Source organism: Cuculus canorus, chromosome 1, assembly GCF_017976375.1.
Source record: "Cuculus canorus isolate bCucCan1 chromosome 1, bCucCan1.pri, whole genome shotgun sequence".
Taxonomy (NCBI): domain Eukaryota; kingdom Metazoa; phylum Chordata; class Aves; order Cuculiformes; family Cuculidae; genus Cuculus; species Cuculus canorus.
Window position 1 is genome coordinate 68,932,474 of NC_071401.1, and position 25,004 is coordinate 68,957,477.

The 25,004-nt window shown below is 37.0% G+C and overlaps 1 protein-coding gene across 7 annotated transcripts in view; it reads right to left on the reverse strand.

The window, feature by feature from the left end:
- Positions 1-3,256: 3,256 nt before the first annotated feature.
- The window catches only part of UBE3A (ubiquitin protein ligase E3A), a 53,516-nt gene continuing 31,768 nt past the window's right edge, over positions 3,257-25,004 (reverse strand). For all 7 annotated transcript variants that reach the window (XM_054085530.1, XM_054085386.1, XM_054085309.1 and 4 more), the window contains 8 exons: positions 20,697-21,952; positions 11,867-12,011; positions 8,302-8,507; positions 5,968-6,132; positions 5,417-5,572; positions 5,249-5,322; positions 4,187-4,330; positions 3,257-3,966 (listed from right to left, as the gene is read on the reverse strand). In XM_054085530.1, coding sequence (XP_053941505.1) covers positions 3,846-3,966; positions 4,187-4,330; positions 5,249-5,322; positions 5,417-5,572; positions 5,968-6,132; positions 8,302-8,507; positions 11,867-12,011; positions 20,697-21,952 — 2,267 coding nt within the window. In that variant the 3' untranslated portion in view covers positions 3,257-3,845. The remainder of the gene's footprint in view (positions 3,967-4,186; positions 4,331-5,248; positions 5,323-5,416; positions 5,573-5,967; positions 6,133-8,301; positions 8,508-11,866; positions 12,012-20,696; positions 21,953-25,004) is intronic.

The window sequence follows — 25,004 nt, forward strand, 5'->3', positions numbered from 1 at the left end:
AAACCTTACAGCCATGCAGCATACTGCCAAAATCGCCCAGCAAGCAACCATTAAAAATTACTACTTAGACAAATACAGTCAGACACCCTTTTCAATTTTGTAAATGAATAAATATAATAAAAGACAACAGCTGAAGACATCATTAGATGGAGCACTGAAGAAAAACACAGGACATTATTTCATGGTTTCTCTAAATGAATTAATCCAAACAAGAAGTGACCTGCTCAAAGGCAAATGCCAGTATCAACTCTATTCCCAAAGCAGCGTCGCTTCTACAATATGGTCTAAAACTGAATTTCTTAACAAAATTCATTTCAGGTCTCTGATGGTCTTTTCAATTTAGTGACAACAGTTTCAATCACTTCAGTAACTCTGGAAATTTAATTGAAGTTATGCACAAGTACAAACAGGAACGGTAGGTAACTTGTCACAACCCTTGAGATTCTGAGACTAACCATAATAAACTAAGCTGCAGTCAGAAAACACTTGATTTTGCATAGCTAAACTTGGAAGGAGTTGCTGCTACATCTTGCATACAGAAATGCTGGAGTTTTTCTGCATAGTAAGTAAGGCACAGCTCAAATATTCATCCCGACTGAAGCATCTTCATCCTGTAAATTCTTGAGACAACAGGAAATTTTTAAATACCCTGGAAAGATTAAAGATTTACCTGAAAGTAACTGGCTATGACAGTGCCAGGGAAGCACCTTAAGGCTGATGCTGGGGGGTGGCATTGGTGGTGTCCTCCTGCTGAATGTCATCAGTGTGGAAACACTTCCCCTGCTCCACAAAGCAGAAAACTAGAAAACCATCGGGGTAGCCCACACTACGGGCTACCTGGAGTCTCAGCCCATCAGGTACGTCACACACGCGTAGTGTGGTACGAAGCTCCTACTTCGGCAGCGAAGACCAATGTTGGATGAGAGGCATGGACTGATGGATATAACAGAGCTGCTCAGAGCCCTGGGCTCATCATCAGCTCATTCCAGCATCAGCTTTCCTCAAAGCAAAGTGCTGGAGAGGGTCTCCTTTGCCTGCCTGCTGAGTGGAAGATAAGCCCAGTCAGAAGTTCACAAAACATTGTTCTTTAGTTAACGGAACAGATAAAAAAACAGATAAAAGCCTCATGTCCTCCTTATATCAAAGTTGGAAACATTTTGGCAGTCTATTAGGGTGCAGAAGGAAATGTTCAGAGGCACTTGTCAAATGAAACAATGCTGAGATGCCCAAAATATTTCTTGTTAGCATGCTAAGGGCACCTTGAGAGAGCACCATCACACTGCCATCAAACTACTCAAACATAAAATTGCATTTTTCTCCACTTTGACAAACCTTTCAAACAACAGAAGACTGACTGTAACTTCTGTAGGGCAAGAGAACAGCTTGCAGCTACAAGACACAAAGAATTACTTATTTTAAAACTTATCAACTGCTGCTGCTGGACAATTAGCACATTTATATCACTGCTGAGAAGTTTTCAATGTAGTGGCATTTTGTGGGAGGCAGTATCTATTTAAATGGGAAATACATCAAAAAACAGTACTCTTATCTTACCTGAAAATGATTCCTTGAAACACAATTTATGCTTTTAAAGGCCAATACAATTATGTATTATTTTAATCTTAATGCTAAAGGAAGACAGAATAAGCATATTTACAACATCAACACTTCAGTTAAAGAACTTTGTATTGCTATCCAATTATGTGGTCTGCCCAACTTTTGGACCTATATAAAAACCAAACATGAATCTTACACACTTGTCAGCTGGGTGTAACCACCATCCACAGCTACATCAGAATAAACCAAGTTATAGGCATACAGCTTAACAGTATTAGGCTACTGACATAGTACACACCACACAGCAGTATCATGATGTGGTTCATATTTGCAACAGAACACCTCAAGGCACTTGGCAAATCTTGTTCTCAGCACCTCCAGAAAAGATGCCCCAAACCTGCAGGAATCAGCAAACACTGCTGTCAGCTCCCCTATGGAGCAGTAGGATATCTTGTGTTTTCCTCTTCAAGTACATGCAATGAGGTGAACATTCAGGAAGACATGCCCAAAGTGCTACCTCGAGATCCAAGACCAGAAGACAGCCAGCACCTCTCCCATCCCAGCAAGTTTCAGTTCCCACATGCAGGCCGTCTTGCATCAGCTTGGATTTGAGAGGGTAACACAGCCGGACCCCATATACTACAACTCAAGAGTTTTACGTACCTATAACCCTCAAATTATGCTGTACTACAATGTCTTCTAATCAAATAATTTAATATCTAATTTATCAAAGCAAGGAAGTAATTTGTTATCTTTTTCACTGAACCGTGGTCAAAAAAGGTCACTGTTTTATTCAGCATCGTAGTTACATAACAGTTGTTTCTAATACTAGAAAGAATTTATTAAAATAGTCCTGAAAGACATCTTTTCTTTCTCCAATGATTTCAAAACTAAGCCTTTTAATGCCAATTCCACACAGTCATAGGTTTGATTGGTAGCAGTCAGTTATAGCAACTGTCAAGGCACAAGCTCAGCTCTGCACATCCGCTGCAGCTTGTATTATAAAAGAGATATGCCAGTTAAGTCTTCACTTAAAAATGCATAATCCCTTTCTCATATATTGCAATAGGAGAAATTAACATTAAACACAGACTACGAAAGGTAAAGGATTTATTTCTGATATGATTTGTAGAGTTAAATTAAAAACCTACTGAGTACTTTATGTAGTAGATGAACATAACCTTAGTACTTACTTTCTAATAGTTTATTTAATGGTAGGAAGTGTACAACATGAAGTAGGCCTTATGTTTAATATTGTTCAATTTTGCTTATTGTTAGATGAGATTAAAATACAGTAGCCATCCCTTTAGATTATGTTGCAACACTGATCATGTGCCTTGATAAGTAGGAACAATGATGCATTAAATAAATGATAACATAACATGTAGGGAAGACTTTGGATTGTCTATTTAAAATGTCAACATAATAGGCAATTAAGAATAAAACTTCATTTTAAGTGCACTTCCACATGCTTTGTTTATAATATAGCAAAAACTTCCTATCTTTTTTCCAAACACTTCACTCCCTACTCTACAGTTGTTCAGTTGAAAATGCACTTTTCCCAGTAAACTTTTTTTAAAAAGTAACTAAAATTTCTACCCTTCCATATGCTAAGAAATGTTTCCTAATTAAAAACACAATTTATTATTACAAGACATGTGAAGACAACATATAGTGAAGTGATTTTTAATTGTTGTGCTGTGACTAAAGTAAAGTTCTCAAGGCTGCAATTTAACATTCCAAGTTCTCCCTTCCATCTTTATTGATTCTTAAGATTTTGCACAGAAACTCTTTGGGGGCTAGAACAGCAGTAATTGCATCACACTGTTTTCCAAGACTTCAAGTTTCAAAAGCAAACTCTTCAAAAAGTACAGTTCTTGATTTGATTAGATACAGGGACAAAAATATAGCACATACTTGAAGGTTACATGGTCTACAAATGATGGCAATATTTTCCTTGGGAGAGTACAGTTTGTTTTCTTGTAAATACTCAAAAAGGCTCAACTTCAAGCAGTAATAAACACAAGCAAAAGTGATTTAACCCTTAAAATAAATATTCAGGAAAACCTCTCTGTACATACAAGTGAAAGAATATGTAACACTTTCACGCTAAAAGAAAAAATAAAGATTTTGTTCATATAAGCAGCTGAAATCTGCTGTTCCAGCCCAATGTCCCCAGTAAAGAAGGGAGGCACAAACACAGGTGACTACTGTAGCTCACTATCTTATGGCCTTTTTGGACAGGGACATCATCACCATCATTTTTTTAATCCCTTTTCTTATATTTACTACAGCATGCCAAATCCTTTGGCATATGTGATGGCCTTCAATAATCTTTCTTTGAGCTTTTCTTTGCTTGAGTACTCCGGAAGCAAAAGTACATTAAAGCATGTGTGAGATGTAGGTAACCTGTGGGGAAAACAAAAAAAAAGAAGAATATTTCAGATCTGGGAACACGCAGTACATGCAAAGAAATACACTGCTATTTCACAAATCCAAAATAATGAGTTTGAAGAGAATGTACTTTGTTGAAAGACTCAACTTTCAGATTTAACTAAGTTCATACATTAGAAGCACAGAACTTGCTTCCATTTATAAACAAACAAGTAAAACAGATTTATTTTTTTACCTCTCTGTATCTGGGCCATTTTTGGCTATGATCATCTTTAACTTTCCAAGTCCTCCCACGGGGGCTCTGTCTGTGCCTGTTGTAAACTGTAGGAATAGCCTCTTCTGCTCATCTGTAAATGAATGGACTATTTCCCAGAATTCCCTATCATGGAAGAAATCAAAGTAAGTAAACTGAAAAATTTCTTTGGTATAAATGAGACTTTCAAAATTAATTGATCTTCGAAGGTTTAGTAAGTCTAATCAATTTCAACACCAGTTTACAAGCTGCATTCATAAACCAATACTAACAGCAAGGTGTCTATCAAATTGATGAGATTCAGAATTAGAAAACAGAAATATTACCAAAAAACCTGCAGTTTAACTGTTTTAAAATGTTAATTTGACTGATAAAATAAAGGAAGAATACTGGCAAATCACTTACTATTCCTATTTCCTAGGGAACTGTCCTGGTATACCACTACACTGTCCATTTCTACCACCTTCTTAAACATCACAAAACAAATGCAGCTGCTGTCAAATGTTTTCTACCCTAGCAGGAACTATTTAAGCAGTTGGCAAAGTCTAGAGGGCTGAAGATGCACAATTCTCTGATCCTTGTCTTCTTGTCCCCTTTGATTAGAGAACTCTGAAGGTAAAAACATTACAAATATTTTCCCTTTTGAAAAAATCATTTATTTTACTTGAGTGCTAATTAGAGAAGAAAGTTCTACAATACACAAGCCATTCAAACAATTCGCTGCATGTGATCTTTTTTCCCCCACAACAAAAGCAGAGCAGTGTAATTTATCAAAACAGCTTTGAAAACAGGGATTATTTAACTATGTGGTTTAAGAGAAAGACAGAAAACCCAGAGAAAAAAAATCTCTTTTAAGCTTTACCAAAGTTCAATGCTTATATTATCCACTCTTTTCTAATGACAGTACTTGAGCAAAATGAGATGATACATAAGACACTTGCATCTCCAGTACTACAAAAGTACTGTATCTTACAATACCAAATTCATTATGAAGAAACAGGCATGTAAAGTGCTTTTAATCTTTCAGAAGTTCGAAAAAATTACCTAATAATAAGAGAGTCTCTTGTATAGCCACCATCATATTCTGTAGTTTCTTCTAGCGCTTGAAAATCTAAATTCTGTAAGAAGATGACATTTTTAAAAATGGCCACTAATTATATACTTAGGATCAATAACGCTCCATTTTTTCTGGTGTACATTCAGGATTCTTACCCTACTTCCACAAATAAGTAATTCAATTTCCTCTGGTCTAAATAAATATTTCAAAGGAGATTCATTGGTCACCATGTGGAATCCTCTCCGAAAGGCCTTGAACTGCTTTTCTACTGATTTATTGAGTATATAGTCAGCATACAGATTCACAAATTCCTGTAAGGAAACAATCCCCCAAAAAACCTTTAGTACTTTGACATACACTCCACCTCAAGTATCTCCCAATAATGTAAGACCCCAAAATACATTTAATTCTATAATTCTATCAAGGTTCAGCTTTGACTGAGCAATAGTGAAGTGCAAGTCTCACATTTCTCAGTCAGGTCAAACACCACACTCAAAGGCTAAGTATGCATGCATCCGCACTTTCTTTAAAAAACAAACACCCTGTGTCTCACCCCCAATCCCTTTTCTACTTCCAAATACACTGTGCTACTGCAATTTCAAAAGGCTTTTAAACTGAAATTGTGAGGCCAAACATTTATAGAGTCCTACATAATCCTGCAGGGTATCTAAAAATGGCAGCTAAAAAAAGCGTTATTTGAGTGTACCTTTCTATTTTCATTTGTAATAGGGATTTTATCACCGTTTTCCTTTAAATCATGCATCATTGGATTGCCAAAGAGATCCGTATGAGATATTTGAAACGTTATCATCATATCGTCTTCCACACTTCCTTCATACTCTAGTAAGTTACTCAAACTCTGGTAAAGAACCTAATGGAATAAGAAATACATGACTGTCATAGATGTGTTGTAATAGATTTCGATGAATCTATTCAAGAAGATTACCAGAATACCAGAAGACAGGAAATTATCTGCCTCAAAAAGGGTTGTTACACCCTACGACACAAGTCACCTGCAATCTCCCATAGCAGTCCAAACTCCCACAGTGGTCCAAACAAAGGGTATATTAAGTTCAGTGTTTATAAACACAACCAGTAGCACACATTAAGGAAAGACAAAAAAAGGAAAATGGCAACAAATGGTAACTCATACAGAAGAGTTTGTCAGTACTCAGGAATCTTCCTACATGCAATGGTCAGACCTGTAGCTTAAGAGTCACTGCTTACACCTGCTCTTCCTCCTTTAACTTTTTTGAAATTGTATTTATTTTTGGCATACAGAACATGATACACTAGTAAGCTGAACATACATGTGTTAAAATCAAAGGAAATTCTGTATTTTATATCAGATAAAAGCCTGGTGCCAGAATTTTATCTCTCACATTATAATCTAAAAGCCAAATAAACTAGCAAAATGGATGGGGTAGTCAAAGTAAGAAAACATATATGCATAAAAAAGAAGTCACAGGTGTGAATTAGCCAAGTGGCATCTGAAATTCCCTTTAAGTATTTGTTCTACTTGAAGGAGCAATCAGTTTTTCTCCATCCTATGTCTAAGGAAAATCTCAAGACACTCTCAGAAACCATAGGCTATGCAGAAAAGGAACAATTATTTGGCTGAGACAGAGGCATAGGATTCAAGAATACAAAATGAAGGTAAAAGTAACAGCTGAGCGTAACTATATTTGTACAGTGAGGTAGAAGTAATAAGTATCCTCTCAATGTTTTAATTATTGAAAGTTCACATGTAACCTTCATCCTCTTACTATCTGTATCCTTTTGATTCTTCTACTGTACTTTTAAAAATATCTTGCTTTGAAAATGACTAGACTTGGAACTGTTGCTGGCAAGGGATGGTGAATACCCTGTATCCTCCATGCTCCACAGTGCTCCAGCAAGCCTTGGGTAGCTTGACTACTCTGAATTTCATTTGTGGTTTGAGAAACCGATGTACATGTTTAAGTCATATTAGAATGCAAAGAGTTTTAAAAGGATGATTTTAAATGAAGCCAGTGTAGGTGTCAGAGGAAAAATGTAAGAGTAATGGAAAAAAAAAAAAAGAAAAATAAAAAAAACTACCTCACAGAAATAAATTCACAATTTTTCTGTCACAAAAATCATGAGTTTATAATAAAAAAAATCACAGGAAAGTGGGAGCATTGTGTATTTCTCAACATAATTTTACAGAGAAACTGGTCAAAGCTGGCATGCTGTTATTACGTAGTCACCCAAAGCAGACTGCATAACCTGTTTTTTATTATACATGCCTCATTTTCTGATTAAAAAAAAAATAAAAGGCAAGTTACTTTTAAGCAGTATCACTTTACTCATATTTTTGAATAGCTGAAGACTTTTCATAGCTGCTTATGAAAAGGGAAATGTTCCACCACTTGAAATGAAATGAAGAATACTAACAACTCATACCAGCTAACACAAGAGAAAGCTACTGGTGATCTTTGACTGAAGATGGACCTGAGCCAAGACATCCTACATAAAAGCTTCTATGCAATATGTACTAAAGCATGCGCATGCCTTAGTGTTTTTGTGTAGTCACTGGCTGAGGAGGGGTGGGGGAACATGGACACTGCTCCCACGCTGTTCATTAACTGCCTCATCTTTTTGCTTTAGACAAAAAACAACAGGAGCATCACACCCTTGCATGTCTAGTGCTCCTTCCACATTTTTTTTTTTTCTACAAATAGGTAAGATCAGCCTAGTTTTAGAAGTCTTTTTGGGAAGATACTATTAAGAATAGTTTAATAATACTTAGAGATACTAAGCAATTCAGGCAGTACATTAAAAATAGAACAAAGCTTGACCGATACTCAGCCCTATTTGTTGACTTGACAATTCTGCCTCCTCTAAAACCTGACGTAGTAAGAATTCTTATTGCTTATGAATTTATTTTAACAAATACAGACTCTTCACACAAGTTATTTCACTTCCCACTTCTGAAAGTGAACTTGTATTTAATTTAAATATAGATCAAGTTTTAGCATAGAAAATGCATTAATAAACTCAAAGAACATAATGAACTTACAGGATGAGAGTCTGCCAGATCACGGAAAGTTCCTTTTTTGCCCATTAGCTTCCTGTAGACAACCATGGGAAAATGCACATCCAGTATACAGTTATTGTAAATAGCCAGACCCAGTACTATGCCAATCAGTGTAAACTGACCCTCGGTTTCAAAAGAGGACGGATTAAACCAAAACAGTTTTGTAGATTCATCATATGTGAACATCCCTGTAAAAAAGAAAAAAAGATGTTGAACAAGTACAGTTACATTTCAATAAAAAGGACATGTAAAACATACCATTATAAACCTATCTGCATTAGAATGCCTCTAAGACATGTTTAACTTAATACTATACCGAATTTAATGGCAAAGAGAAGCTACTTACCTTAAAGTAATTGGAGCTGCTCAGAATACTGTTACTCACATTACCACTAAAACCGTGCAGCAGACCTGTGATAACATCCTGCAATGTCCGTTCAAGCCGTACATGCACAACCTTTCATCCCCTTCCATTACAGAGGAAGAAGCAGCACATTGTCAACATAGATCATAACGCTGATGAACATAACAGCCCAAGAAAATAACACTACCAAAACCCATGTGGAGTAAATAATCCTGAAGAATTCCAGTTACTACAATGTGATAGACTTTGCTCAAAGGCTTTTCGAGGCCAGTTCCAGCAAAGGAATAGGACGAGGTGCAGCACTGTTACTGAACTGGAAGCTATGACGTAGCATGCCACTAGATTAGCTCTTGTTTACGAAACCAGAGTTTGCATACAGTTTATAATCTATTTACATGAGTCCCACTGCTTATCTGACCAGATACTGAAAGCAAGATAAATGCAATCCCTATAGACTTAAGAGGAAGGAGAGAGACCCTGGACAAGTGTAGTCCCAGTGACCTGTTACTTGTACACGTAAGTCTCACAATTTCCATGCAGAACCTAAAGAAAAGCGCTGAGGATCCTTCCTCCCCACATGCCAAAAGTTAGATGCATGTAGTCAAGAACATGAACTACTTTTGCCACAAGGATTTACCTTGTCAGCTCTTAAAAGGTATGCTTATTTACAACCTATGGAGATGTACAAATTGATTACAAAGCCACAGACACAGAGCCACAAAATGACTCTTCAGACTGAGATTGTCACCTTCAGCCAAAAGATAAAGCCTGAATTCTCATTCAGTGTAAGGAAATGAACTGCAAACTCAGAGACTCTGGCTATACGCCAAAACTGAAGATTATTTATCTCAGTACGGTACTAGGATGGGCTCAGCTATTAGAGGAGCACTTAAATAACAGGCTAACACTTCATGTAAGGCAACTAAAAATCAGAAATCAAGAGCAACACAAACACATATAGAAGAAACATTAAATAGAAGCCTGTGTTCTGTTCTCTGAATTGAATGAAGTAACTTCTGCATTACTAGCACAATAAAAGCAATGACTAGTATTTTCTAGAAAATGATGGAAGAGTTAAACAGTCAAAACAAACTACTCCAGCAAACATCTAGTAATGAGGGGCTGACAGTTTACCCAGACCCATGTCTGGAAACATTTTAATGTTAAATAAAATGTTTTATTCACTGACACAAATTATGACTATAGTACATTAAAATCATAATAGAACACCAGAAGAAACTGGAAGCTACAATAAGGGGGAAACAATTTTATAGTGTTGCTAGGAATATTACATGAAGTTTTCCTTTCTTCCTTTTTAACATGGTGACTTTTGGTCATAAATCTAACATTTTGTATGAGTTACCACCTCCTTTGAGTAAAACTTTAAGGCAGTTTGTATATTGAAACATACAACATACAGTTGATATGAATCAACTTGAAATGTAATGGCAAATAAACTATTACAGCAATAAACATCACTCCACACATACCTATAAAAGAAGACACAATTTAAATTCCATTTAAAAGATTTCCTTAATTTCCTCTGGTAAATAAAGTGTTTACAAATCAACAAAAATCACACTTGGTATATACGGTGTGTAAACTGTTATACTGCAGTGTGTATTAACAGGTGCAAAAGATGACTGTGAAAGTGAGCTACATTTTCTGCTTTTACTCATTTATGCCAAAAGCAATAAAAGCCTTTTTTTTCCAAAGTTGACAGGAATACAGAAGACATACATGCATTTTGTATTTTGAATACAGAAGTAAAATCAAAACCATGCATGCACATCTAATCTATTACCAATGTTTACACACAGGAAGTGCATATACCCTGGCTGGATCTTAGCTGAATCAGACTTCAAATACTAAATAGGAGTATTTTAATATAGGTACCGCACACAACTTCTGTTTAAATAAGCTCAGGTAAAAAAATGTATTTTGCGCTGGAAATACAACTTTGTCAAAGTACAAAGACTTTCTTTTTTTGACATACTCTAACTTATTCCAGGTAATTTGGCTTATTCAGATTCCAAATTTCTCCAAGTTCATAGCAGTTTTCAGAATGAGAAAGACTTGTCTATGGATCTGTATCACTTGTTACAAGAGCTGGAATGTGTACAGTGAAAGACAAGTGCTAAGGTTTGGCTTCTGTTACCAGTTCTGTGGAATTCCTCCGTAACCTGGTCAAAATTAATTTCTGTGTTTCTTTTATCAATTTTCTAAGCTACAAACCCAATAATAACAGCTTTCTGTAAAACAGTTCAATGAACCCAAATTAACTAATGGCCATAACCTGTTGGAATTTATTTAATGGAAACCGCTACAGGAAATACAATGTGGCATCATATTTCAAACTATGAAATTAGTATAGGAGCCTGGTAGGTCTCATTTCTATTCTAACACAAAGCATTTGTAACATTTCAAAACATTTTAATCTTTTCAGAGCAGCAGACAATTTGCATATTAAAAGCAGCCTGTCCTGGCATGTATAAAGATGGAAGCATAAAAGACTGGTGCTGGGAACAAGGGAAAAAAACTAACCCAGTAAGATGGAAATATCATTATTAAAACACAAACATAAAACTTTGGCTCCAATATATCCACTTACTCCTTGTTCTTAACTAATTATAATCAAATTTGACATTATTGCCACACTTGGGATCTATACCCCTTTTAGATGAAGTCATTAGAAGAACTGAGACTATCCAAATTTTTAAGCTGGAGGAAGGGGAGGAAATAACTCAAAAACTCACCATAGTCCTACTCTGGTTTTATTGCAGAAGCTCTTCCTCTTTGGTTTGATTACTAATTCTAGAAGCTAATCACAAAGCAAAGTCAGGAGAAAGGTGAGAGAACAAACAACGGAACCCTGCAAAGAAACCCTATACTACTGGTTTATATCTAAGCAAGCAATGGTAGCTTTCAATAACCATACACAGTTCTTTCTTTCATCATTCATTCTTAGGAGGATGACTGATAATGACACAGTGAGCCTCACTGGGTCAAGCACTCTCACGATCACCACGAAACCTGGAAAGCTTCAGAGAGAAGCAGTAGCAGATGTAGAAAGGCACTGCATCAACACACAACAGCTCAGGTCAGAAGGGACCTTGAAAGATCATCTGGTCCAACCTTTTATGGGAAAAATTTGTTAAATTAGTAAATTATTAGAACACATACCAATATCTGGATTGAAGATTTCTTCCACAACAAGTTGAAAAAATTCTTTGGAAACACCGCCTTCATCTACCCCTTGCTCTCCTTCAAATTCAACATACAATTGCTTCTTCAAGTCTGCAGGATTTTCCATGGCAATCATCTCTAGCTACATTAAGTGAACAGACAGAAGTACTTCATTAGGCAATCTGTTGACTAGAAGAGTCAATTGAGTATCAAATAATGAAACCAAAACTACGCTCCAAACCTAAGAAGAAAGTAAGTACAAATCACAACAGTAAAATATCAGCAACAAAAAGCAATGCTAAATCACTTTAAGCATGTGTTAGAAGTTAGCGATTAACATGGCCAGAAAATTCCACAGTTCTGATCTGTTAGCCAAGGAAGTGCTAGCTTTCTCCATTTCTATTCTTGAAAGTGCTTACTTAAAATAAGTTAGCATTGTGTTGCACAAGATTCACAGGAAACTATGAAAACAAAATTTATTACTGGCATAATTACATTCATCTGACAATGGAAAGAGCCTGCAATCCAATTACATGTCCAACAATGAATGGTTTTGTGAAAAGATTACAGATACATTTTCAGAACTTTCATGTGAACATTCACAGTGGAAGACAGAAGACAAGCCTTTGACTAGCAGCTGCATCTCACATTGGAAATAAAAAGACACTACAGTCAAATTGCTCCCCTTTCCTCTTAACCCTTACAAATAAGTCTCAAAAACCTATTGCTCTTACTTCTTCAGTGCCTTTAAACAGATCTACTGCACTGCTTCCATGAAGGTGGAAATTCAGTTAAGGTCAAATAGAAGTTGTGACATTTCACAGCAAAAACTTTCATGGCTATATAAAGGCCATTACAAGTCTTTCACTTTTTCCAACAAAAATGTATCCTTCCAGTAAATCAAGAGTTATGCAAAAATATTTTGCAGCTGATAAGAAATACGCTGCTTAAAAGCATAAATATATTGATTAAACCTGTGCAGCATGATTACAATAAACATAGGTATGTGGCAAACAAAACTCAACAGCAGTGAAGAAAGGCATAGATGGACCTGTACATTCCACTACCAAGACCACATTACTGGCAAGATTTGCCTCTATCTCAGGCAAGCACAAACTGTACTTACCAGCAGGTGTCCCTAACATGCCAAAACATTTGTTTTTATTTCATTACCCTACCTTGTCCACACACACATCTCAATACATCCTTTATGACCCAGAATTTTACTACAGAAGGAAAACAGGAACAGAATAGAAAGGATAAAACAGCAATAATGACACCATTAACCACTAAAATGGCACGAACAGCAAGATGTTTTTTTCCTGGTAACTGTCAAGTCAGCTATGTTTCAAGTGGCACAGCAGGGTTAGATGGGGGCAGGCCTAAGGTGGTTAGCATAACAGATTTGAAGACTCTGAAGCTCTTCAGGCAGAGAGCTTTGTGAGGAAAGAATTGCACTAACCGGTACTAAAAACTACTATCAGGAAGATAAAGAATCATAGAATCATTAAGGTTGGAAAAGACCTCTAAGATCAAGTTCAACTGTCAGCCCAACACCACCGTTCCCACTAAACTATCTCCCAAAGGGCCATGTCTACATACTTTTCAAACACCCCCAGGGATGGCAACTCCACCATTTCCATGGGCAGCCTCTTCCAACGCTCGAGAGTAACACCACAGCACATAAAGCTCTTTTTAAAAAATGAAGATAGGCCATGAAGATCCCAAGAATGAGAGCAGGCTAATTCAGATTAGCAGATTGAGATATATATTAAATTACAAGATTATGTGGAAAACTTAGTTATGTACTACCTAAAGCAGTCTGCCCATTTAGTATTCTACTGCATATAATTGGCAATGAATGATTTTTACCCCTAAGAAGACTAAATAACATTTCTTCTTTGAAATTCAAAGTATTTTATCAACAATACTTCTGCAGCAAAATCATGCGGCACTTCTGCCCCCATTGGTATTCTCATCACATGCTTCCCATAAGAGTGTGGTTTTGCATCTTGCCTTTCATGTAAATCTTTAAAATAATGCATCTTACAGACGTGTAAAAAAATTTTTGTTCCCAAACAATAGTGCCATGTTCCAAATGCAACTGAGATTTTTTTTTAAAACAGAGAAGTAGCATGCATTTAAGACCTTAAGTACAGGTTATACATTCAAACCAGACTGACTGAAGTTCTCCTGTTTGAATAACTTCCACTTACAGCTGGCTCTAATAATACTTTGTTTTTTTCCTCCTTGGTCGTGAATTCATTGGTTTTATAATATTTACCACTACCAGTTTACTATTTTGCAAATTTTATGACTTGTGATGAGTTCTGAGAAAGCAAGTATTGCTCCAGCAATTCTTCTGGGACAGCAACCCTTTGTTGTAGCATAAACACTCTCATGTCATAGAGATACACTCATTTTAAGGAGAGTGATCATATTTATACATATAAAACAATTAAAAAAAATAAAAATGAATTTTTGGCTGAAAACTATGCTGCAATGACTCATGTAAAAGAAAAGCATTAAAAAGGGGAAGGAAACAGTCTTGGTTGAGCAACACTGGCTGGGCAGATTGAATGCTGCGCAGGTGTCTGCAATGGAGTCAAGATAAAGGATTACCAGAAAGCCAGTACTTTGAGTCAAAGTCTAATGTTCCTTCAAGTAGCTTCTGTAACCAGGACAATGTTGCTAAGCTGCTCAACTGAAGGTAGAACTGTTCCTTTCAACATCCATGTCTCTCCACAGTCATGCTTCACAAGAAAACCGGAACCCAAGGAAAACACAGCATTAGCTGTGATAGTAGAGAAGCCCCAAAATTTAGCAGAACTGCAGGAGTTTTTCTATAGTAAAGCAGCACGCACTTGTTTAAAGTTGTTTGGGTTGGATTTTTTTTTTTTCAATAATCAGAGCTATTTCAGTTGTGTCAACACAGATGCTGCTAGATAAATCCAATCTGTGTGTGTGTGCACACGCGTGTGTGTGTGAACTCCCAACTTTTTTATACAGAAACTATGTTTTCTGTCATGATGGTTTAACCAGCCAAGCAAATGAAGTCATCACTACGTTTTCCACAGACTTCCCAGAAAGCATGTGTGTAGCATGTCTGAAGCAGTAGCATTAAAAATTGATTATCTAGAAATTGAAAAGCTGAAAGCTAAGAAATGACTTTATAAAGAATATATCTACTTTGTTGGCTGAAACACGGTATTGTGCCACAGCATAACAGACTATATGATATACTTCACTTACAGAATAACACCAGAATTTTCCATTGAATGACAGAAATATGACAACATTTAGAAGCTTAATATAACGCCAGAGTTTGGTTCCCTTCTTAAAACTGAAACTAACTGAACTAATCTCTTTTCTGTTAAACATTACCAAAACCACCCTCAAGTTCTAGCAATGTAACATAAAAGTTCTCTTTTAAGGCAGTGGCAGCAATACCTTCCATGCTGGAAGGCAAAAGTGGCACAACACAACTAATTTAAGTTCGAAAGTACCAGTGACACATCATGACAAAAATCAGTCACTACATTTTCTGCAATACTGCATGTAAAGTACTACTTAAGCAATTAAGAAGCATCCTTCCAAGCTGTATTTTACAGTTCACGTATACATCATGACAGGCAGTGAGACACATTCTACACACAACTGGTTGCGTGTACAAACACACTAGTGCTGAGGTTTTCAATTGAACAGAAACATTGACTTAGTCTAGGGGAACCTCAAAGCTCCTGGAGTACTTTGCTGCTAATACACTATAAGAGAATCTGCCTACTGGCTTCAGTTGTCACATTAAGAGCTTTTGCTCATCAATATATTTAGCAGAGTCATTTACAAGCAGGAGAGGCTGTCCACCAGCTGCATATATTCCGTGCGAAAGTGTCAAAACCAAGTTTTTAATTTGTAAGCACCAGTCAGACTCTGCTGAAGGAATCCACATTTTCACTTGCGGAACTTGTGTTCTGTAACTCACACCCTTTAAATCACTACTATCTGAGAATAAATTCACATACAATCTGTGCAAAAAAAATCCCCCAATGCCAAAACAGTAAACTCAGAAGAAAGGGATGAAAGAAATAGCTGTTGGGGAAGGAAAAGGCAGAAGAGGGGATTTAAGGATAAACATTCTTTTGCTACTACCACATTCAGTTAACATGACTCATCAGGTTAATATCTCAAAAGAAACCTGTTAGACACAAAAACCCCATGTTAACTGCATTCAAGCACTGCAAACTCAGCTACCAACTCTCAAATGTAAGGGAGAACTCTGAGGCCTAGCACGTTGCTACTTGCAACCTCACTCCTCCAGTGACTTTTCAGACTAGTATACATATAAGTAAGTATACAGTAAATGCATAAAAAAGCACGTTTCATTACGCCCATTTCAATTAAAAAAGTTTCTAATGCAGCTTTCATACATACAAAGAAATAGTGATGCATGTGCAAGTAAAACTTTTGCTTAGATATATTTGCTCCAAGGTGAACTACAATTCTTATAGTAACTGCCTTTAAACAATTTATTGTTTTAAAGGTATTGCTTCAAATCCTCAATAGAAGAAAAAATCCTATGGTAATTAAAACAACACCAACAAAAATAACTTAGCAGTACTTGTATTGGTACTAGTGAAGCCCAAAAAGTGAGCATAATGAATTTTAAAAGTTTAAATATTGATAAGGGAAAACCAGCTTGGTGATCACTTAATTAGCTTGACTAATTAGCAGAGAAAGACCTGTACTTAGCCAATTTCCAAGAAGAAATTATATTGGCTGATCAATATATTTTGCTTGAAAAAATATTAATTATTAACATTAATAAGGAGTATAGAATCATAGAATGGTTCAGGTTGGAAGGTACCATGAAGGCCATCGAGTCCAACCCCATCATCCCATCCCATCCCCCACCCCACTTCCCCCAGAGCAAGCACATTCTCATCTAGATCAGGTTGCTAAGAGCCCCATTCAACCTAAAATTTAATGTTTCCAAGGACACGGCAACTACCACCTGTACGGCCAAACTGTTCCAGTGTTTCACCACCCTCAGTAAAAAAAAATGTCTTCCTAATATCTAGCCTAAACTTCTCCTCCTCTTTTGGTTTAAAATGATTACCCCTTGCCCTACTGCTATAGGCCTTGCTAAAAAGTGTTTCCCCATCTTTCCTACAGGCCTCCTTTAAGTACTGGAGGGCTGTAACAAGGTCTCCTCAGAGTCTTCTCAAAGCCAAATAACCCCAACTCTCAGCCTCTCTTCACAGGGGAGGTGTTCAGGACTTTGATCATTTTGGTAGCCCTACCCTGGACCTGCTTCAACAGGTCCGTGTCTTTCCTGCATTGAGAGCTCCAGAGCTGGATGCAGTATTCCAGGTGTGGTCTTACCAGAGCAGAGGGGCAGAATCACCTCCCTCAACCAGCTGGGTAATGCTTCTTTTGATGTAGCCTAGGATGCAGTTTGCCTTCATATGAATAAGACCATCTCAGCCTAATTTTAATCAGTATTCCTGAAAATTCTTTTATCGTGAAATTATCAGTTATGCCACATATAGTCAAAAAAGTCTGCAGTGGTGGTGCTGTAAAGACATAGGTCTAGTAACACACAGGTACGTAATTACTTACAATTCAAAGAAGTCTGTTAGTATTCAAACCTCAGGAGTAAAAAGTGCAATGAAAGGGTAAAGACATAGGAAATTATAATTACTTACCTGTAATTTAAGCATGTTTGGAAAATTTTGTCACTGAACAGATCTAATAATACATTTTATATTGAAGATTAGTACCATGGCAAGATTTTTCAATAGTTTTTATGAGACCTTCCGAAGTAGCGCACCCAAAACTGCAATCATCACTAAAGCAAACTCACACAATGTAGCTTTCACTTAGGTACCATGAGTTTCTGTAGCAGCACTGACAGCATCAAACCTATTTTAGAACTGCAGTTCTGCCTTTGACTTCAGTGACAGAGCAAATCACTTTAGGAATTAGGACATAAGACTGAAGATCTTAAAATTGCAGGCCAATTCGGAAATGGAAACAAATTGTCCAATTGACAAGGGGGTGGGGAGGGGGAAAGAATTACTTCTCAACCTGTTACAACAGGTACCTTTGTAATTAGGGCATACAATTCCCACAGAGAACAGGTGCCCACAGAATAAAGTGCAAGATGACAGTGTGGAACACTATTTTCCCTATGATACTTCTCCAGCTACTAGCAGACTCGCAGCTTACAGACGTCCTGAGGTTTGTGCGTTGGTCACATCAAAATGCCTGCAATATGTGTTAGCTTTTGACAGATCTCTCTTACATGAAGAGCTACAAGTTCTGGGCAACGATATGCCTAATTTTAAGGCACACTGTGTTGAAAAATACACCCTTTGCTTATGTTAAGCCTGCTTCCTGATATTATAGGGTGCTATCAGTTGAGAAAAACAGTACTTCCCATAGGTTGGAAGGGAAATCGAGGATCGTCTGGTCCAACCTTTTAGGTTCCATTATTTACTTTTTACAATTTCATTATTTACTATTTTTTCATAGAAAAATTTTATCTTTTTTCTTTACTTTCTGTCTTAGAATAAACATTTTAAAATTCTTACTCTCCTTGGGGCTTTGACAGAGTCAGATCACCATAGTTTAGCACATTCTGACAGCTTAAGTTAACAGACACAAGAGGATCCATGGCAACTGCCAGGCATGTACTCACACTGCTAAGCTGCAAGTGCATCACAATTTGAATTAGCAGGTTTGAGCTTAATCAGATTTAAACTACCTAAACTTCCCACAGACCAAGTGTGCACACCGTGCTGACTGCTGCAACCCTGCTGTAATATAGTACCTGCACCAATGTGGTTGCCCATGAGCTTTCTAAGCAACACTAAACATACTTTTTGTCCTCACAGATTTAAATTTCTTTCCACAATAAGCAACATGTGGAAGAATGTCTTTTCTCATACATACAGATTTTCCTTCCCATCATCAGCATGAGGAGGAAGGTTTGCTTCGTGTTTTTGCATGAAGATGATCAGAGGGCTGGGGCACTTGCCATACCTGGACTGACTGAGAGATCTGGGCTCCTTGAGCCTAAAGAAGAGGAGGCTCCAAGGAGACCTCACAGCAACCTTCCAGTACTTAAACGGGGCCTACAGGAAAGATAGGGAGGGGCTCTTTATCAGGGAGTGCAGGGACAGAATGAGGGGGAATGGTTTTATGCTGAAAGAGAGGAGATTTAGATTCAATATTACAAAGAATTTTTTTCCTGTGAGGGTGGCAAGGCACTGCCACAGGTTGCCCAGAGAAGTCAGGGAAGCACCACCCCTGAAGGTGTTCAAGACCAGGCTGGATGAGACTTTGAGCAACCTGATCCAGTGGAGGGTGTCCCTGCCCATGGAGGGTGTTGAACTGGATGATCTTCAAGGTCCCTTCTAACTAAAACTATTTTATGATTCCGAGATTCCTCTCCGCTGGAACTGACATTAAAATGAATACCTCCCTAATGCTAGTTCTAACACTCTTTTTAGCTCATGCTCTCCTAACAAGATAGTGCTGTCTCTCCCTCTTCTCAGCCGAACAGAGCTTTGAAAATGGAAATAAACTCTCTTACAATAATGTGACAAAACATAACTGGATAGAACCAAGACTGATAGGTAGTGAAATTAAAAAAGTATTCTTAAATTAGGGAACCAGTACACAGTTGGATTTAATCTTAGAATAGTGTATTTCTCATTTGTCTAGTATAATAATTGGGCTTACAGACAGAAGTCATTTCTGCACTACCATTTTAATTTTCCTATTGGTACTACAGACAAAGGTTTTCCCTGTTAAGTCATAGTATCAGCAATTCCCATGAAGCAGCTAAATCATCCGGAAATTCAGAGGTACACACAGAAGAAAGCAAGGAATCATATAGGGCTCTTACATTTGACCTTCAGTGGCAGTTAAAGAAGCCAAATTTAACAAGAAATAACAGCCGGGTTGAGAGGCAAAGATGTACTTTCCCCAGGGTCTCTCCAAATACCTGCCTGGGTTTCAGCAACAGGCTTTCAAGCCATGGTTAAATGTAAAATTTTGCAAATGTTGTGCTTTAATAACAAAACACAGAAAAATAAGCTTCTAAAAAATAACAGCTTTAAGCAAAAAAATAAAGGGAAGGAAGGTTCTAAAATTAAAGGACATAATTAAGAAAATATTTTACTGTCATATATTCTTTATAGCTTCTATCCTGCATAATTCCCATCCTCCAAAAATGCGTGAACAAATCACTTTATGTTTTACTTTAAGAAGACAGCATATTCTGAAACAGGCTGTTCTCACAGTTCTCAGGTACTAGCAGATCTTACTTCTCCGTTCTTGGTCATATCAGTATTTGCATCAAACTGCAACAATGCTTAGAGAAGTGAGTTCTACTTAGCATGCGGTCAAGTTCAGAGGTCCACATGAAAAGTGTACAATTGAAGGCTTCAATTCCAACTTCCACTTGAAAAACCCTACTATTAGAAGATGATCCAAGACAGTCCAGAGGACAAAGTGTCACTCTCACCATTAAGAGCTGTAACAGTGTAGAATCTGTTAATGGGGAATAAGAACTGTCTGACACTTTAAAACATCCAAGTTTGCAACCACTCTGAGTAGTAGTGTTTCTGCTGAACATACAAACCTTCAGCAGCACGCTTCTAATTCAAACTTAATATGGTAAGCCTATTTGAGTTTCTTCTAGAGGAAATCTAGTAAATAAAACACTGCATTCATACTCAGTCCTTTTCAGTTAGTCAAAGTCCACGTAGCTCACACTAGTCAGAACCAAACCTAGGTTCCATGTTGCTGCATGACTTACCCGGACGAGTGCATCATCTATGATGTGATCACGTCTCACTTTAAGTCGCAAATACGGGTTGAGCTGCTGTCCTTGAACTAAGCTGTAGAGCACAGTAATGCGTCTTTCACTGTACATCCGGATTCTATTGTCATAATACAATCCCAGGTTCTTGGTAACAGCATTCAGTATGAAGGGACAGGTCATAAAAGAGAATTTATTTTCTGTTTCAACTTTGAAGAAAGTGTAGTCTTTGTCCATTTCTAGAACATCATTCAGTGGTTCATTAATAAATTCTTCAAAAGGGATAAGTGGTTTTCTGCAATCTATAGTTTTAACACCAAGTTCAGTTTCCAGTGGGTCCACTCGAGGACCTTTTTTATTTCTTCTTTCCTCACCCAACAGCTCTTGAAGAGTTAATTCACTTGATTCTGGGATGGGTTCTTCATCTTCCTCTTCATTATGATCTGTATCCACATCCCCTCCTACTACATTTGCATAGTAAACCATTTTCAAGCACTTTGAAGCAGCAACAACAGCATCATCATCATTCACTAGGTTACGACTATTGAACTCGTTGCTTATAACTTTGTAAGTTATAAGCTGCTGAAATGTTTCCATCATTCTCCGAATTTGGTCTGCTCTGTATTTAGACCACAATCTGACTAGTTTTGCTTGAGCTGCAAGAGGCAGTTTGCTCATTGCTTTGCAAAACAACGGTAAAGCCATTTCCAGATATTCTGGGCTATGAAGATTGCCATTCTCCATAACAATAATAAACAAATTCAGATAGTTAGGATCCCGAGAGTACACATTATGGTAAGTCAAGTCACATTCCACATTGGGTGACAAGTACACAAGTGCATTTAAAAAGGCAGTTTCTATTTTTTCATTAGAAAGTAATCTATCATAGACCCGTCTGACTGCTTCAATATCTACAGACACTTCATCTGGGCCTAGTTTTTGGAGGTTATTATCTCCTTGTGTGTTATCACCTATTCTTGATGATGAAGACGATGATGCGCCTGAATCTTCTTCCATAGCAGCAGCTGAACAGGCAGCTTTTTCCTTTTCATCTTCATCTTTGTCTTCATCCTTTCCTTGAAGAGACTTGAGCTCCTCCTTGGTGTGCTGCTTGGCTTTTCGGAAACTCTGTACCAGTGCTTCAGCACTAGAAAACACTCTCCCAATCACCCGGATTAATGGGGAATAATCCTCTTTCTCACGACATAGCTCAAGAATTTCATATATCTTGTCTTCCGTTAGAAAAGTCACATCTATAAGATAAAATATTAATTTTAGTAAGACAAATTAAAAAGATAAAAGACTTCTGATTTTCTCAAGAAATCTGTGCATCAGATCATTAACATTGCAAAAACACAGTGTCAGCGCCAGATAAGTTCAAGGCAGATACTTTATAATTTTATAAGCATGAAGAAACATGATTTTGTTGACTAATTTTGTAAAATATTTTACTTATGGATGTCGACCAGAGAACACACTCAAAGGTAAAACTCTTTTGCAGCCAATTAAGTACACTTGGTAGTTAACCGTATTGTACTGTCTAAACAAGAGCAACTAAATCAATCAGTAAGATGTTTAAAAGACTTTATGAATAAGACTGTGACTACACAGTCTTTCTGAAGATCTGTACAGTTAATGAGCAATTTGTTAAACTATACAAACTAAACTGTATCCCCCCCTCTTTCTTCAAACATAGCATATGGATATGGACTTCATACACTTTCTCCCTTAAAAACAGATCTTGAAAAAAAGATTCAATAATTTGTTTTGTTGTATATTAACAGGAATATAAGATATTCTATTTCTGGTTTTAATGCTTTCTGCTACTTTTTTTATACTAAACTGATGCCTGAAAATTATCCCCAAACTCCACAATACATGCTCACAAATTTATGTTGCCTGCTAAATTACATACACAGTTGGGCATGTGGGTTCTTTCTTTGTACATTAAGATCTTGCTGAGATAAACTACTTGGGTATAGTCATCAACATGCTATTCAGATGAACAAATGCTTTATACATATCATCTGCGTAGGCTTCCAAATACCTGTTTGATCCCCCTCCCCCCACAAAACCCAGATATTAAATAAGTCATTTTGTGGTCCATTTGTTATTTGAAATCTTCCTTCCTTTTTAAAAAAGAAGGAGAAAGCATTATTTATAGCTTTCTATATTACTTCCCAAACATAACCCACAGATACTTTCACATGAGGTGATGATTTAGAGTAGGATTATCCTGAACCAATGTTCCAGCTTAAGCAGACTCTTCTAAATTGACAAAGAATTTACAATTAAAACTGAATCTGTTTAATAGCATTTCTGGAGATTTAAAAACTGCACATCACAGCACTGTAGTCACCAGCCAGGCAAGAACAACTACCTCTGCAGAAAGAAGCGTATCATTTTAATAGTAAAATATATGTTGCAGTATTTTAAAATGTGATTGCCTACATTAACATTCATTCCAAAGAGTCATTAAATCAAAAATACAACTAAATGATGCAAAGACAGACAACCTATTGAGTTTTGGAGAGCCCCAAGTCATTCTTAGAGCACACATAAAACAGGAAAGATTAAGCTTATGTCATTCTGAGATGAGAGTTCCAACCAATCTGAAGATGCTGAAAAAGCTTCAGAACTAGAATGTCCTGTTAAGGCCACAAAATTGAAAATATAATTAAAGGACTCAAGCTTAGTGCAACATCTTATTTTTATCTGTTGCGGTGCATGCTTAAGAAGCAAACTTGCCTAAAAAAAATTTAGCTGCTGATGCAGATGCCATTCCGTGCCATAACTCCTCAAAATGAGGACCACAGCCTCAAGTTCACCAATTCTAGATCACAGAGGTTATTCATAGCATAAGAATTATCAGCAAAATAGACACTTTAACTATGTAACACATTTCAAGTTCTCTACACTTAAAAGAGCTATTTCTCAAGTTTTAGTATATACGGGTCTGTCCCATTTTCACTTTACAGCAGTTAGAAGAACTGGAGAAAAATAAATGCAAGTGAACCTTTCTCCTGCCTCAAGTCAGTTTTAGCTGACTTGTGTCTAAGTACGTGAGCTTCTACCTGCCTTCTCTCGCCCTTTCTATCGCAACTAACTACCCAGCAAAGTGAACTCACCTCCTCTTAGACCTCCTTTCTCAGGAACACTCAATGACAAATCTGTACATGAAGTCAAGCTTTATCACTGATCCTTGACCATAAAAAGGACTGCACATCATCTATATATTTATCTATATAGGAAACGTATTTCCTATACAAAACACTCTATAGTTAGCGTTTATTAATTATATTTTCATTATACTTTACAGAAGCTTTGCTATGATTGTGTGCTCACTGTCTGTTCACTGACCTTCTCTGTCCCCAGTTCAACGTTTCAGTGATCGTAGTTGAACAGAGCTTCCTAGGTAATTATAACATTGATTTTGAAATGTCTCTCTCTATAGGACTAGATTTGTACTCCATGCCTTTTACATATTTGCAATTTCTCCATTTCCTTTCTCTTTCTGGACTGCCATCTAGGAGATATCTGAGATGCTGACGATGGTTTCAGATACATTTTTCCCCCAAGGGTAATAATAGGGATTTGCACTACAGAAACATAATTAAATCAATTCTTTTTAAAGGGCATTTCTTTCAATTATTTAGAACTTTCAATCCTATGTCAAGTGTAGAAGCAAGCCACACAACCTTTTCCTTGGCTTTCTTAAACTGCAGCTTTCACAGTAACTTGCTGCAGACAGACCAAAAAATTTCAGAATGCTAGACTTTTGACATCATCCAATGCCAAAGGTAAGTAAGAGTCTCAGATGGGCTTTAGGGATTCATTAATGCTCTCTGTCCATACGGCTACAAAAGACAGGTCAATACTTGTGATGCTGCAATAGAAGAAGTCAGAATACAGAGTCATTGCACTCCAGACTGTCAGGAAATAGGTTGAGACAACTTAGATATATATCTTGGGGAGAGAGGACAGCAGGATTGGGGAGAAGGAAGAAAATCCTATATATGCAAACCTCCATTAAAAATACACAGAACTAAGAGATTAATCATAAAACAGAACTAATGCACCTTCTTCCCCTACTAAAAGCACACTGGCCCCCGTCTCTCTTCCATGTCTCCCTCTTTGCTTATGTAGATCATAAATAATTTGGGGACAAGTTTAATCTTCCATTAGATAAAGAACATACTGACATAGCTATTGATTGAAGCACCTTAGGTTCCTTTTAACACAGTGCTATGTTTTATTGCTGATTCTGTAGCCCTTTTTAATTCTTTGTTGTAAACAGTTTTACCT